General features: G+C 45.1%; 1 protein-coding gene across 1 annotated transcript in view; it reads right to left on the minus strand.

Moving 5' to 3' along the window:
- The window catches only part of unc5b (unc-5 netrin receptor B), a 271,559-nt gene that overhangs the window by 19,291 nt on the left and 238,686 nt on the right, over positions 1 to 13,582 (minus strand). The window contains exons 11-12 of the mRNA XM_060854379.1: positions 11,612 to 11,699; positions 3,051 to 3,219 (exon numbers count right to left, since the gene is read on the minus strand). Coding sequence (XP_060710362.1) covers positions 3,051 to 3,219; positions 11,612 to 11,699 — 257 coding nt within the window. The remainder of the gene's footprint in view (positions 1 to 3,050; positions 3,220 to 11,611; positions 11,700 to 13,582) is intronic.

Raw genomic sequence — 13,582 nt, forward strand, 5'->3', positions numbered from 1 at the left:
AACTGAGGGACAATCAACAAATTCTGGCCTTGCCAGTGATGACACATTGCATAAAAAGAACTTATAAACACCAATTGCTCATTGGGGAAATCTGATGCATCTCTTTACAATTAGCTTTGTGCATTAGCATTACAATAGTGTCCAGTCCAATCAATTGAACAGTAATCAGTCCAGGCAAAGTCTATTATCTTCAGACATTGTTTCTATTGCCTGTGTAACCTGGCATCAACCTGACAAAGACGCAAGTCAAAAGCTGGAACAAAATGGAGTATTTTTATTCTCAGACATTGATTTGACATTATCACAAACCAAATTTTGTTGAGATTTTATCTTCATTTAAAGAGGCTGCAGCCACAATGGATAGGCATCGTGAATATGATTAAAGGTCAGAATGGTGTGTTGTTTTTATTCATTTGTGGGATGTAGATATCGCTGGTTGGGCCAGCATTTATTGCCTGTTCCTAGTTGCCCCTTGAGAAAATGATGGTGAATGGCCTCCTTCAACCATTACCATTCACCTCCTCTACCGCCATCACAATGAATGCAGCAATAACACAAAAAACTGCAGATGCAGGAGATCTGAAACCACTGCTGGAGAGACTCAACAGATCTGGCAGCATCTCAGAGTTAATGTTGCGAGTCCTGTGACCTGTTACTGGACAGGTTCTTGAGTATCATGGGGATTAAGGGTTACAGGGAGAATGGTATTGAGAAACCTATTAGCTATGATTGGATGGCAGAGCAGACTCAATGAGCTGAATGGTCTAATTTCTGTTTGTACGTCTTGTGACCTATATTCTGAACTTGACGGGACTCAAAACATCAACTCTGTTTCTCTCTCCACAGACTCCGCCAGGCCTGCTAAGTTTCTCTAGCACTCCCTGTTCTTGTACACTTAAAGCAGAAGGAGGCTGCCCTGCTCAAACCAAAGCCCTATCATCTCACCGGATGATTCTTGGAATCATGTCTCATATTCCAGAAAGACAAAATTATGGATGCATTTTTTTGTCTAACCCTAATCCAAGAATTCATTTTATCCTTCGATTGCAGTTGGTCTTTCCCTCCATACAGAGAATCGCTACAGTGTGGGAAAAGGTCCTTCATCCCAACAAGCCCACACCGAGTGTCTGGAGAGTAACCCACCCAGACCCATTGCCCTACATTTACCCCTGACTAATGCACCTAACCTACACAACCCAGAACACCATGGACAATTTAGCGTAGCCAATTCACCTGAATCTACATATCTTTGGATTATGGGAGGAAACAGGCGTACCCGAAGGAAACCCACACAGACACGGGGAGAATGTGCAAACTCCACACAGACAGTCACCCGAGGCTGGAATCGAACCTGGGACCCTGGTGCTGTGAGGCAGTAATGCTAACCACTGAGCCACCGTGCTGCCCATTGTTTTTTTCTCATTTGTGGGACATTTATTGCCTGTCCCTAATTGCCCCTTCACAAGGTGGTGGTGAATTGCTTTCTTGAACCACTGTAGGGTAGACCCGCAATATTGTTAGTTGTAGGATTCTGACCCAGCGACACTGAAGGAATGGTGATATATTTTCAAGTCAGGATGCTGTGGGACTTGGAGGGGAACTTGCAGGGGGTGTAACAATCATCAATGACAACTCACAGAGTATATTCACTGGGCCGAATGGCCTCATGGGCTGTAATGATTCTGTAAAGTCAGCAAACAAAACAGAACTGATCTATTACCCCTGAGTATTATTGCAATAATTTCCCTTGGGGACATTCCTTCAGGCGATCCTTTTCAGCTACCTTCAGTACATTGTCTAAGAGGGATGCACTACTGTAACTCACTCAGGTTCCTCCAACAGCACCTTCCAAACCCACAACCACTTCCATCTGGAAGGACAAGGGCAGCAGGTACATGGGGACACCAGCACATTCAAGTTCACCTCCGAGCCACTCACCATCCTGACTTGGAAATATATCGGCATTCCTTCAGTGTTGCTGGGTCAAAATCCTGGAATCCCCTCCCTAAGGGCATTTTGAGTCAACCCACAGCACATGGTCTGCAGCAGTTCATGAAGGCAGCTCACCCCCCCACCTTCTCAATGGCAACTGGGGATGTAATAAATGCTGGACCAGCCTGAGATGCCCACATCCCAGAAATGGGTACAGATTATGGCAGGAGAGAGGGTGGCTCAGTGAGTCCCAGGTTTGATTCCAGCCTCGGGCACCTGCCTGTGTGGAGTTTGCACATTCTCCCCATGTCTGCGTGGGTTTGCTCCTGTTTCCTCCCACAATCCAGGCCAGGTGAATTGGCCGTGCTAAATTGTCCATAGTGTTAGGTGCATTAGTCAGAGGGTCTGGGTGGGTCACTCTTCGGCGGGTCGGTGTGGACTGGTTGGGCCAAAGGGCCTGCTTTCACACTGTAAGTAATCTAATCTCATGAGACCAAGTGCATTTGAGGATAAAATTAATTCTTGGATTAGGTTTAGATGAAAAAGAAATTCCTAATTTTATCTTTCTGAGTTTTTCTTTATTTATTTTTATGAGCCCTTTCTTTACTTTCATGAGTCCTGAGTCCTCACCGGCCCCTCCATCTGGCAGGACGTTGCTTCAACTGGTGGGCTGCCTTAGATATGTTGGCATCACATCCACACTCCGCCAACATTCATGAGGTGACAGTGGCACAGTTGGTAATGTAGGCACTCAATCCAGTGCTCCGAGACCATGGGTTCAAATCCCATGAGCTTGAGGAATTTTACATCAGTTCAAATTAACTGGAATTGGCAGTAAGAGTGATGATGATAGATGACAGCCCAACAATTCAAATAAAACACTCTCCGTTATTAACCCTCTTCCACTTCTGTCATTGCCAGGCAGATCACACACAACAAAAACAGTGTCTGAAAGTTGCTGCTTGATGCTGATGATGAGCCATAGCTCCAGAGCCTTCAGGGATGGGGAGTAAGTGCAGTCAGATCCCACAAATGAATTAACGAAAGGGTACTATGAAGAGGGTGCTGGACTCGGGGATGGTCTGCGAGTGGGCTTCGCTGGGTCCTTGTGTTCTTACCTCCCATGCCGCCTGGTGAGTCTGTGTCTTGAATTTAATGGTCCAGTCAGATCCGCAGATGTCTGCACAGTGAGGGATACTGAGGACAACGGGCCGACACAACAACATGCCCGTTGGGCCACACGTCACCATTGGACTCAGGACCGTCTGTGAACCTTCAGATGGGGGCCTTAATGGGAAGACAATAATAAGAGAATTCCTCAATCATCACTGGACAACAAAACCTCTGTCCTTATCGCTCTGATGAAAGGAGTTAGATTAACACATGCTTACCAATAGTTGACACCGTCTTTGAATAAGTGCTCTCATTATTAAAATGGAGATGGGGTATCATTTCTCCCATTAGTCTGTGTTGCCCAAAAGCAGTGGAGGGGGGATTACTGAATTTATTCGAGGCTGAGTTTAATCGAGTTTTGGTAAGACAAGGGACTTCAGGGTTAATGGAGGGAAGTGCAGCTGAGGTCACAAGAAGATCAGCCATGACCTCATTGAATGGGGCAGCAGGCTTGAGGGGCCGAATGGACCACACTTGCTCCTAGTTCTTCTGTTCCCAATTAGGTGCCTGCAGCTGACAGCAGTGGACAAAATACAACCTGATAGCAAGACAACGTCAACTCAAGATATAAACGTGCCAATTCAACATGGAGATCAGTTCAGGAATCATTCCAACCTGGAGCCTACCATCAGCAGAACTACTGAGCTGAGGAGTGTCGATACTTTCAAAAGTCCATCACCACCTGCTATTTCCCCTCCAAACCCTTCAATGTTCTCACTCGGATATCTATTGCTGGTCCTTGACTGTCGCTGAATCAAAATCCTAAACTCCATCCCTACCATCATTGTGGGTCGTCCTACAACATGCGGGCTACAACAGTTAGAGAAGATAGCTCACCATCACTTTCTCAAGGGAAGGGACATGTGCCAAATGCTGGCCCAGCCACACACACCCATATCTTACCGATGAAGTTGGAAACTGCCAAACATAAATGGGAAGACAGCGAACAGAAAGATACACTGAAAGACCAGAGTAAATGGATTGTGAGGCATCTCATGTGGAATATTAAGTCCAGCACTGGCTAGTTCAGCTTAGACTGACATGTGACATTCCTGCCACACAAATGCCAGGCAATGACCATCCTCAATAAGAGACAATCTAAGTACCACCCCTTGGCATTCAATAGTGTTACCATCACTGAAACTGCCATTATCAACATCCTCGGGGTTACCATTGACCAGAACTTTAACTGCACTGGCCACATAAACACAATGGCTGCAAGATCAGGTCAGAGGCTGGGAATTCTGCAGCGAGTAACTCACCTCCTGACTCCCCAAAGCCTGTCCACCATCAACAAGGCACAAGTCAGGAGTGTGATGCTATACACCCCAATTACCTGGATGGGTGCAGCTCCAAAAAAAACTCTCAAGAAGCTTGACACTATCCAGGACAAAGCAACCCATTTAACTGGCACCACATCCACAAAATTACCCACTTTCCCCATCACCAGCACTCAGTACCAACAGTGTGTACTATATACAAGATGCATTGCAGAAATTCACCAAAGATCCTCAGACAACACCTTCCAAACCCACGACCACTTCCTTCTAGAAGGACACAGGCAGCAGATACATAGGAACACCATCCCCTGCAAGTTCGCCTCCCAGCCACCTACCGCCCTGACTTGGAAATATATCACTGTTCCTTCATTGTCATTGGGTCAAAATCCTGGAATTCTCTCCCGAATGGTATTGTGGGTCAACCATGGACTGCAGCAATACAAGAAGGCAGCTCACCACCACCTTCTCAAGGGACAGGCAGTAAACATGGGCCTAGCCAGTCATACACATGTTCAACAAACAAATTTAAAAAGCAGAATGATTTTTTTCCACGAGTTGCCAGATATTAACGCAATGCTACGTGGTGCGTGAACATATTTGGCTGACACGCCACTTTAACACTGGCACAAGTCTACTGCTTTAGGTGAAGTAGACTCTGTGCTAAGGTTCTGGGCCTGTGGGGGACAGCGACACAGGTCCATTGCATGTTTGTCCATTCGCTCAGTTACCTCGAGCCCACAATGAACTAAGTTTATAATGGATGTTGCCACAAGGGGGCGGCAATGTCATTCCCAGAAGCACCATTGGAAACTCCCCCAACAGTTTTATAGCCAAATGTGCCAATGCCTCTGGACCCAGTAACGCAGCCTTTCCCTTGGTTCGGCCAGGGGTTCTTGTGGTATCGTGGTAGCTTCCCTATCTCTGAACCAGGAGCTCTGGGTTCAAGAAGGTTGTAGAAACATCTCTGATCTGGTTGATGCAAATAGACCTACCAGGATTCAGTGTGACCCAGGAAGGTCCATCCTGAGTATCATTCAATCGAGAAACACATCTCACGTGTTCACACCTGGGAGGAACGAATGCATGGTCTATAATGAGAGGTGGGTTCTCCGAGGAGCTTCCAAGAGACAATGGAACGGTTCTTGATGGGACCAGATTTGCAGGGCATGGTGAATCAGGCTGCTCTGTCAAATGCTGTCTCAGTGAAGACGGCTGAATGGCCTGTTTCCAAATGGCAGGGATTCTATGAATAAGTCACTGAGAGAGCTCCTGGTGAGCGGCAAAATGGACTCGCAATTCTGACTCAGAATGGCAACATGTTTAAGGAGGCGCCCATGTCGCTGAGTGAGCAGGACGCCTGTATTTGGAACAGAAGGTTATGAGCTCAATAGCTGCATGCGAAAAGCCGGAAAGCACAGAGGGAATGCAGCACAGTTGGGGAAGCTGCCTTTTAAAGGAGTTGTCAAGCCAAAGCCCCGCCTACTCTGTTCATGTGGAAGTGACCATGGTAACATAAAAACAGAACTGTGGGATGCTGGAAATCTGAAAGAGAAAATGCTGGAGAAACTCAGCAGGTCTGGCCGCATCTGTGGAGAGACAGAGTTAACATTTTGAGTCCAGTGGGCCTCCTTCAGAATGAAGAACACTGCCAGACCTGCTGAGTTTCTCTAGAAATTTCTGTTTACGTTACCATGGTGTTGTTTTGAAGGACAGCAACAGGAGTTTTCCCCAGTGCAGTGCCCCTCGATAATTACCCCTCGACTGATATCACAAAAGTATGATGATCTGGCCATGGTGACATTGTTTTTGGGATCTTTCTACGCTTGCCACATGTCAACTTCAAAGGGTCACTTCAGTCACCGTATGATATGGCTTTGGGATGTCCTCAAGCCACAAAAGGTGCTATCTAAATTCTCTTCCTTCACGAGAAATCATTTGTCAAATACAGGTTCTGCCACTTGTTGATGAAGACATGTAAGTCTCGGTCAGTGTCCGATGGCTGAACCAGTCACAGAGTTATACTTTGCTCATGGGCAGGTGAAGACACTTTGGGAATTCACGTGTGTATCTGTTAACACATTCTCCATCCTCTTCTTGTCAAACAAGAAATTAGAAAGTGTGCAGGACTATTTCCTTTTTGATTGACTGTCTGCCAGACTTCCCTGATGAAGGGCTTATGTCTGAACTGTTGACTCCCCGCTTCTCGGATGCTGCCTGACCTGCTGTGCTTTTCCAGTACCACCCTCTCGACTCTGATCTCCAGCATCTGCTATCCTCACTTTTTCCTGTCTGCCAAACCATTGTTTCCATTCTCCATTTAGTTGGGAGGAAGTTGCTTGTCTAAGAATGATCAGAGACAAAGAAACTGCAGACGCTGGGATCCAAAGTAGACGGGCAGGAGGCTGGAAGAACACAGCAGGCCAGGGCAGCGTCAGGAGGTGAGAAGATGGTGTTTCAGGTGGAACTTTTCTTCAAGCCCTCCGAAATATTTACACCCAAAACGTTGACTTCTCCACCTCCTGATGCTGCCTGGCCTGCTGTGTTCTTCCATCATCCTGACCATCTCCTATGGATTCCAACTTCACAGAACATTCCTGACTGAGAATATTGTTCTCCCTGAGGAACAGGCAGATGCTCCTTAATCTGGGTGAAGGAGATAATGAGGAACATCTCCAAAATGGTGGACTGAGCGTAGTATGGCTCCTCAAATTCAGGCTTATTTCTAGATTTAATTCTACATTTCTTAGAAATACACAAACAAGAAATGTCTGAAGGGATCTGAATCAAGGTGGGCCTAGTTTAGTTTGGGATTATGGTCAGCATGGACTGGTTGGATTGAAGTCTGTTTCCATGCTGTGCAACTTTATGACCCATAGAATCCCTGCAGTGTGGAAGCAGGCCATTCAGCCCAATGAATCTATACCAATCCACCGAACAGCATTCCATCTAAACCAATCCCATTCCATCCCCATAACCCTGCATTTCCCATGGTTAACCCACCTAGCCTGCACATCTCTCAACACTATGGGTAATTTAGCAGGAAGATCCTGCACATCTTGGACTGTGCTGACACCTGGAGGAAGCCCACGCAGACAAGGGGAGAACGTGCAAACTCCACACTTAAAGTCACCCGAGGCTGGATTTGAATCTGGGTCCCTAGCGCTGTGAGGCAGCAGTGTAACCACTGAACCACTGTGCCGACACTATAACTTATTCTCATGAGGAGTTTACATGTTCAGGTAGATTATTTGAAATTATTCAAGAGGTATATGGAGGTATAAGGTGAAGCCAAGTCTTTGGAAACTGCTGAAGAAATATGAGATCAGGGATCTTGAGATCTAAGCATTCTGAGCTAATCGCACACCCATCATCCTGAAACTCCATTCTAAGTTATTGTCTTGCTTTCATTATAGGATATTTCTGAGCTTCCAGATAAATTGTGGTACAGGTTTAATTATTTTATGCACCTGGCATGCCTCCAGGGGCACTAAACAGCACGCTAGGTTTGGTACCTAACATGTTACTGAATTAGATAAATAAACCTACATTGTAATAAACAGTCAGAACAAATATTGCTGCTGATTTAACTTGCAGGCTTAAAATTTCTTTTAACAAGTTTGTCACCCTGACTATTTTTAATAAGTAGCCAGAAGTTCAGTTTATGCTAATTGAGTTAATTATTTTATCAAAATGGGGAAGAACCTGGTATCGGGGTGGCTCAGTGGTTAGCACCTGCTGCCTCACAGCATCAGGGAGCCAGGTTCGATTCTAGCCTCGGGTATCTGTCTGTCTGTGTGGAGTTTGCACATTCTCCCCGTGTCTGCGTGGGTTTCCTCCGGGTGCTCTGGTTTCCTCCCACAATCCAAAGATGTGCAGGTCAGGTGAATTGGCCTTGTTCAATTGCCCAGAGTGTTAGATGCATTAGTCAGAGAGAAATGGGTCTGGGTGTGGACTTGTTGGGCCGAAGGGCCTGTTTTCTCACTGTAGGGAATCTAATCGAGGAAAAAAACTTCAAGGTTAGCGTAAAGATTTGTAGTTCGGGTACTGGTTGTTACGTTTGTGGGTATCCTGGCTGAATTGGGAAGTTGATTTGCAGACGTTTTGTTCCCCTGTCTAGGTGACATCTTCAATGCTTTGGAGCCTCCTGTGAAGCACTGCTGTACTGGGGTCTTCTGGAATTTATTTGGTCCTCTTCCTGCTGCTTTCGGTGGCTGGCTCCAGATGCCTAACAGACAGACGATGCAAAGAGGACGTGTCACGACTGAACTCGCTAGCCACGCTACCTCATATAAAAACTGTCTCGGAACTGATAGCCGGTCTTCTCTGACCATTTGGATTCACAACAGCCCATAATGTGACAGCCACGCTCAGACAACAACTCACCAGGACAAAAGACCTGATACCCATCAGGTCTATGACAAACGTAATTTACTAGATTCCATGCAAAGGCTGCACGAAACAGGATATAGGACAAACAGGCAGACAACTAGCAATCCGCATCCACAAACACCAACTAGCCACGGAACACCATGACCAGCTTGCCCGTAACAAGATGACAAGGTCCACAAATTTGACTGGGACAACACAACGATCATAGGATAAGCTAAACGGAGGTCAGCCAGAGAATTCCTAGAAGCATGGCACTCATCCATGGATTCCAATAATAAGCACAATAATCTAAACCCAATATACCGACCACTACAATGTACAAACAGAACCAGCCACCGGGAGCAGCAGGAACGGAGCCAAATCAATGCCAGAAGACAGTACAGCAGCAATTCACAGGAGGTTTCAAAACATTGAAGATGTCACCTAGACAGGGGACAAAACGTCTGCAAATCAACTTCTCAGCTTGACAAACATACCCACAACTGGGCATTAACAACATGAAGAGAAATTTCAGCCAGAAAATAAATAACGTTACATATGTTTTGCTGTCAGGATGCTGCTTTCTCTTTATTAAGGCCATTCTGTTGTGTTAGTTGGATGGAGGCTGCTTGCATAAGAACGATCAGAGGCATGTATAGGCAGATTCACATGGTTTCCCAGCCTATTGTCTTTCTTTCCATTAACTTCAACAGATAAATCAATCCAAGATTGAATATTGCAATCTCGCAAACTGCACAGCTGTCAACTGGAACTCAGTGCATGAGATTTTTAAAAGCTGCTTGTAAGAAAGACCAGATAATTTCTGTGCAAGGTAGGGGTGCCTCGAACAAGTATGCACTGTTACTATCAAGAAGGTGAAACCATAGCCCAAGAAGACCAGAAGACATAGGAGTGGAAGTAAGGTCATTCGGCCAATCGAGCCCACTCCGCCATTCAATCTTGGCTGATGGGCATTGATGGGCTGATGCCCATAAGACACAGGAGTGAAAGTAATCCCTTCAGCCCATCCAGGAGAAAGTGAAGACTGCAGATGCTGGGGATCAGAGCTGAAAATGTGTTGCTGGAAAGACGCAGCAACACCTTTCCAGCAACACATTTTCAGCCCTTCAGCCCATCCAGTCTGGTCTGCCATTCAGTAAGACCCATGGCTGATCTGATAATCCCTAGTTTCATTTTCCTGCCTTCTCCCCATAACCATTAATTCCCTGCCTGTTTAAACCATCGACCTCAGCGTTGAATGAGCTCGCCTTGATAGCCCTCTATGGTAAAGAAATCTACAGATTTACTGAGAAAAAGAAAAATCCTCCTCATCTCTGTCTTGATGTAACTATCATGGAGATTGTAAGCATTGAATATGAGCTAGCGAACACCTTATAGAACAGAAGGGTGTTTTAAAGATATATATATAAGAACTAGGAGCTGAATAGGTCAGTCAGTCTCTCAAACCTGCTGGACCATTCAAAAAATTCATGACCGATTAGATCACACCACATTCCTGTTAACTCCTGATGACAAAAGAGAAATATTAACATTGATACAATATTTACGTTTTACGCAGTAACTGTGTTTCTTCAGTGGAGGAAGATGGGAGGGGAGATCTCTAGCGGTTGAATTGTATTTTTCATGAATATCCGACCTTCTTGTGATAGTAAAAGGATAAGTGAGATTTCTCAATCGCTCAGATAAAACAAAACAGACGTTATTGGAGAAACTCAGCAGGTCTGGCAGCATCTGTGGAGTGAAAGCAGAGTGAACATTTCAAACTCTCTTTCAACTCAGTTCTGAAGAAAAGTCACTGGATTCGAAATATTAACTCTGCTTTCTCTCCACAATGCTGCCAGACCTGCTGAGTTTCTCCAGCATGTTCTCTTTTTGTTTCAGCTTCCCAGCAATATTTTGTTTTAGTTTATTCTCAGTCACTGAGCAGGTTCTGTGCACACATTAACTTCCTGAACCCTACGGGAAGCGATAGGTGAATTATTAATGCAGATTCCTATGCTCAGCTTTAGAAGATATTATGAAAACTATACATATTGTTTCACCCCTCAAAACGTGCCAATTTTAAAAAAATGTGTTTTGCAACCCAATTATCATACACAAACATAAACTCTTATACACCGTTCACCTGAAATTCATCATTAAGTCAGAAAGCAGTCATTTCTCAGCACAATGTGTCGGGTACACTTTAAGTTGATTGGATATGATATAGAATGCCTACAGTGTGGAAACAGGCTCTTCGGCCCAACAAGCCCACACTGACCCTCCAAAGAGTAACCCACCCAACCCCATTCCCCTCCCCAGTTAGCCTATGTTTACCCTTGACTAATGCACCTAACCTACACAACCCTGAACACTATGGGGCAATTTAGCATGGCCAGTTCACCTAACCTGCACATCTTTGGATTGTGGGAAGAAACCAGAGCACCCGGAGGAAACCCACACAGACATGGGGCAAACGTGCAAACACCACACAGACTGACAGTCACCCAAGGCTGGAATCGAACCCGGGTCCCTGGCGCTGGCACACTAAGCCACCATGCCACCCCAGTGATTACCGTCATAGTTTGAAAATGAAGACTTTGTAGGGTAAATTATTTTAGAACTCTGAAAGTTTTGAACTTGCGATTGTTACAGTTCAGTGTGAGAATTCCCATGTTTGCTATTTTTTTGGAGGTAACTCTGCAATTCTCTCTTGGTTCTGAGCTGTGCTTTACTGTGATCTTCTGAATGAAATAAGTGGACCCGACAAGCACTGAGGCTGCTGCGGTTTTGCTTTGGTTGGTTACAGTCACCGTGAAAACTCTGCTTAGATTCACTGTAGGAAGTATGTTACTTACAGCATGTTTTCCCTCTTGTTTATTATCAGGTACATTTCATAGAACTTGCCCTGTGGGATTGCTCCCTGTGGTACCAATAAGCTGACACCTATTGAAACAAGAAAGGTAAGGTTGGTAAGTGAAGAGCAGTTGACACAGGTTAGAAAACACACTGCTGCATGTTTGAAGCAAGTGACACTCTCGTCCTTGGAACAGGGGTTTGTGGGTTCAATTCCTACGTGAGGGACTAAAACGTCGATTCTCCTGCTCCTTGGATGCTGCCTGACCTGCTGCGTTTTTCCAGCAACACATTTTCAGCTCTGATCTCCAGCATCTGCAGTCCTCACTTTCTCCTCAAAGATTTGAGCACGTGACCCAGGTTGACACTTTGACCGCAGTACTGAGGGAGTGCTTCAGTGTTCGAGATGCTGTCTTTCTGATGTTAAACCGAGACCCTCCAAAGTGGATACAAAGGTTCCCAAAGCATTGTTTTAATCAGTATTTACCCATTAACCAATATAAAAGAAGCTCATTTATAGAGTCATAGAGATGTACAGCATGGAAACAGACCCTTCGGTCCAACTCGTCCATGCTGATCTAAACTGATCCAATTCTATTTACCAGCACTTGGCCCATATTCCCATAAGCCCTGATGAAGGACTTTTGCCTGAAACGTCGATTTCCCTGCTCGTCGGATGCTGCCTGACCTGCTGCGCTTTTCCAGCACCACTCTAATCTTGACTCGCATCTGCAGCACTCACTTTTACCCTCTGAACCCTTCCTATTCATATCCCTATCCAGGTGCCTTTTAAATGTTGCAATTGTAGCAGCCTCCACCACTTCCTCTGGCAGCTCATTCTGTACACGCATCACTCTCTGCGTGAAAAAGTTGCCCCTTAGGTCCCTTTTAAATCTTTCCCCTCTCACCCCAAATCCTGTAGCTCTGGATTCCCTCACCCTGTGGAAAAGACCTTGGCTATTCACCCTTTCCTTCCCCCTCATGATTTTATAAATCACTATCAGGGTGTCACCCCTCAGCCTCTGATACTCTGGGTGAAAATAGATTAGATTACTTACATTAGATTAGATTACTTACAGTGTGGAAACAGGCCCTTCGGCCCAACAAGTCCACACCGACCCGCAACCCACCCATACATTTACCCCTTTATCTAACGCTACAGGCAATTTAGCATGGCCAATTCACCTGACCCGCACATCTTTGGACCCACACATCTTGGAAAGTCTGGTGGTTTATTTCCTTGCTGTTTCTGGGGAGTTTGCTGGGGACATAGACCCTACCTCATGCCTGTATCTCACTTCAAAAAATATCCCATTGGATGGAAAGCATTCTGGCTACAAAAGCCCCTGCACAACTCCAAGACTTTTTCTCACCATTTTAACCATATGGTACAGATGAGGCCCTTTGGCCCATTGAACCTGCACTAACAAAACGATTCTAAACCTACACGAGTCCCACTTTCCAGCAATTGGCTTAAATATAATGACATTTTAAATGCTCATCCAAGTACTGTTTAAAGGTTTTGTGGTTTCCTGTCTCAATGCCCCTCCCAGACAGTGTGCCACCATCCTCTGAGTTTCTCAAGTCCCCTCAAAACCTTCCGCATTTCACCTTAAAATTAAATCCCCTCATTACTGAGCATGGGAAAAAAAAAGTATTTTAAGTAACCTCGATTCTATCTGCTGGAGTTACAGGCATGTTGATGCAGTGCTGGATTCAAGCATTTATATGAATTGAAGTCGACATAAACAGATAAATTAGATATGCTGCAGTCATTTGAATGGAATTGTTTGTAATATTAAAGCAATAACTAGGCAGGATCTTTGAATATCTCGATCATATTCACTGACGGACTTACTCAATAATGTCTTTAAGAGTAATTATTGCGAAGCAATCCCAGCAGTTTACTATCGAGTTTTCTATAAAAAATGTGCAAACTGCTGAGTGTGTTCTTAATCTCTAGTAATCTTGAC

The sequence above is a fragment of the Hemiscyllium ocellatum genome, chromosome 43 (genome assembly GCF_020745735.1).
Source record: "Hemiscyllium ocellatum isolate sHemOce1 chromosome 43, sHemOce1.pat.X.cur, whole genome shotgun sequence".
NCBI lineage: Eukaryota > Metazoa > Chordata > Chondrichthyes > Orectolobiformes > Hemiscylliidae > Hemiscyllium > Hemiscyllium ocellatum.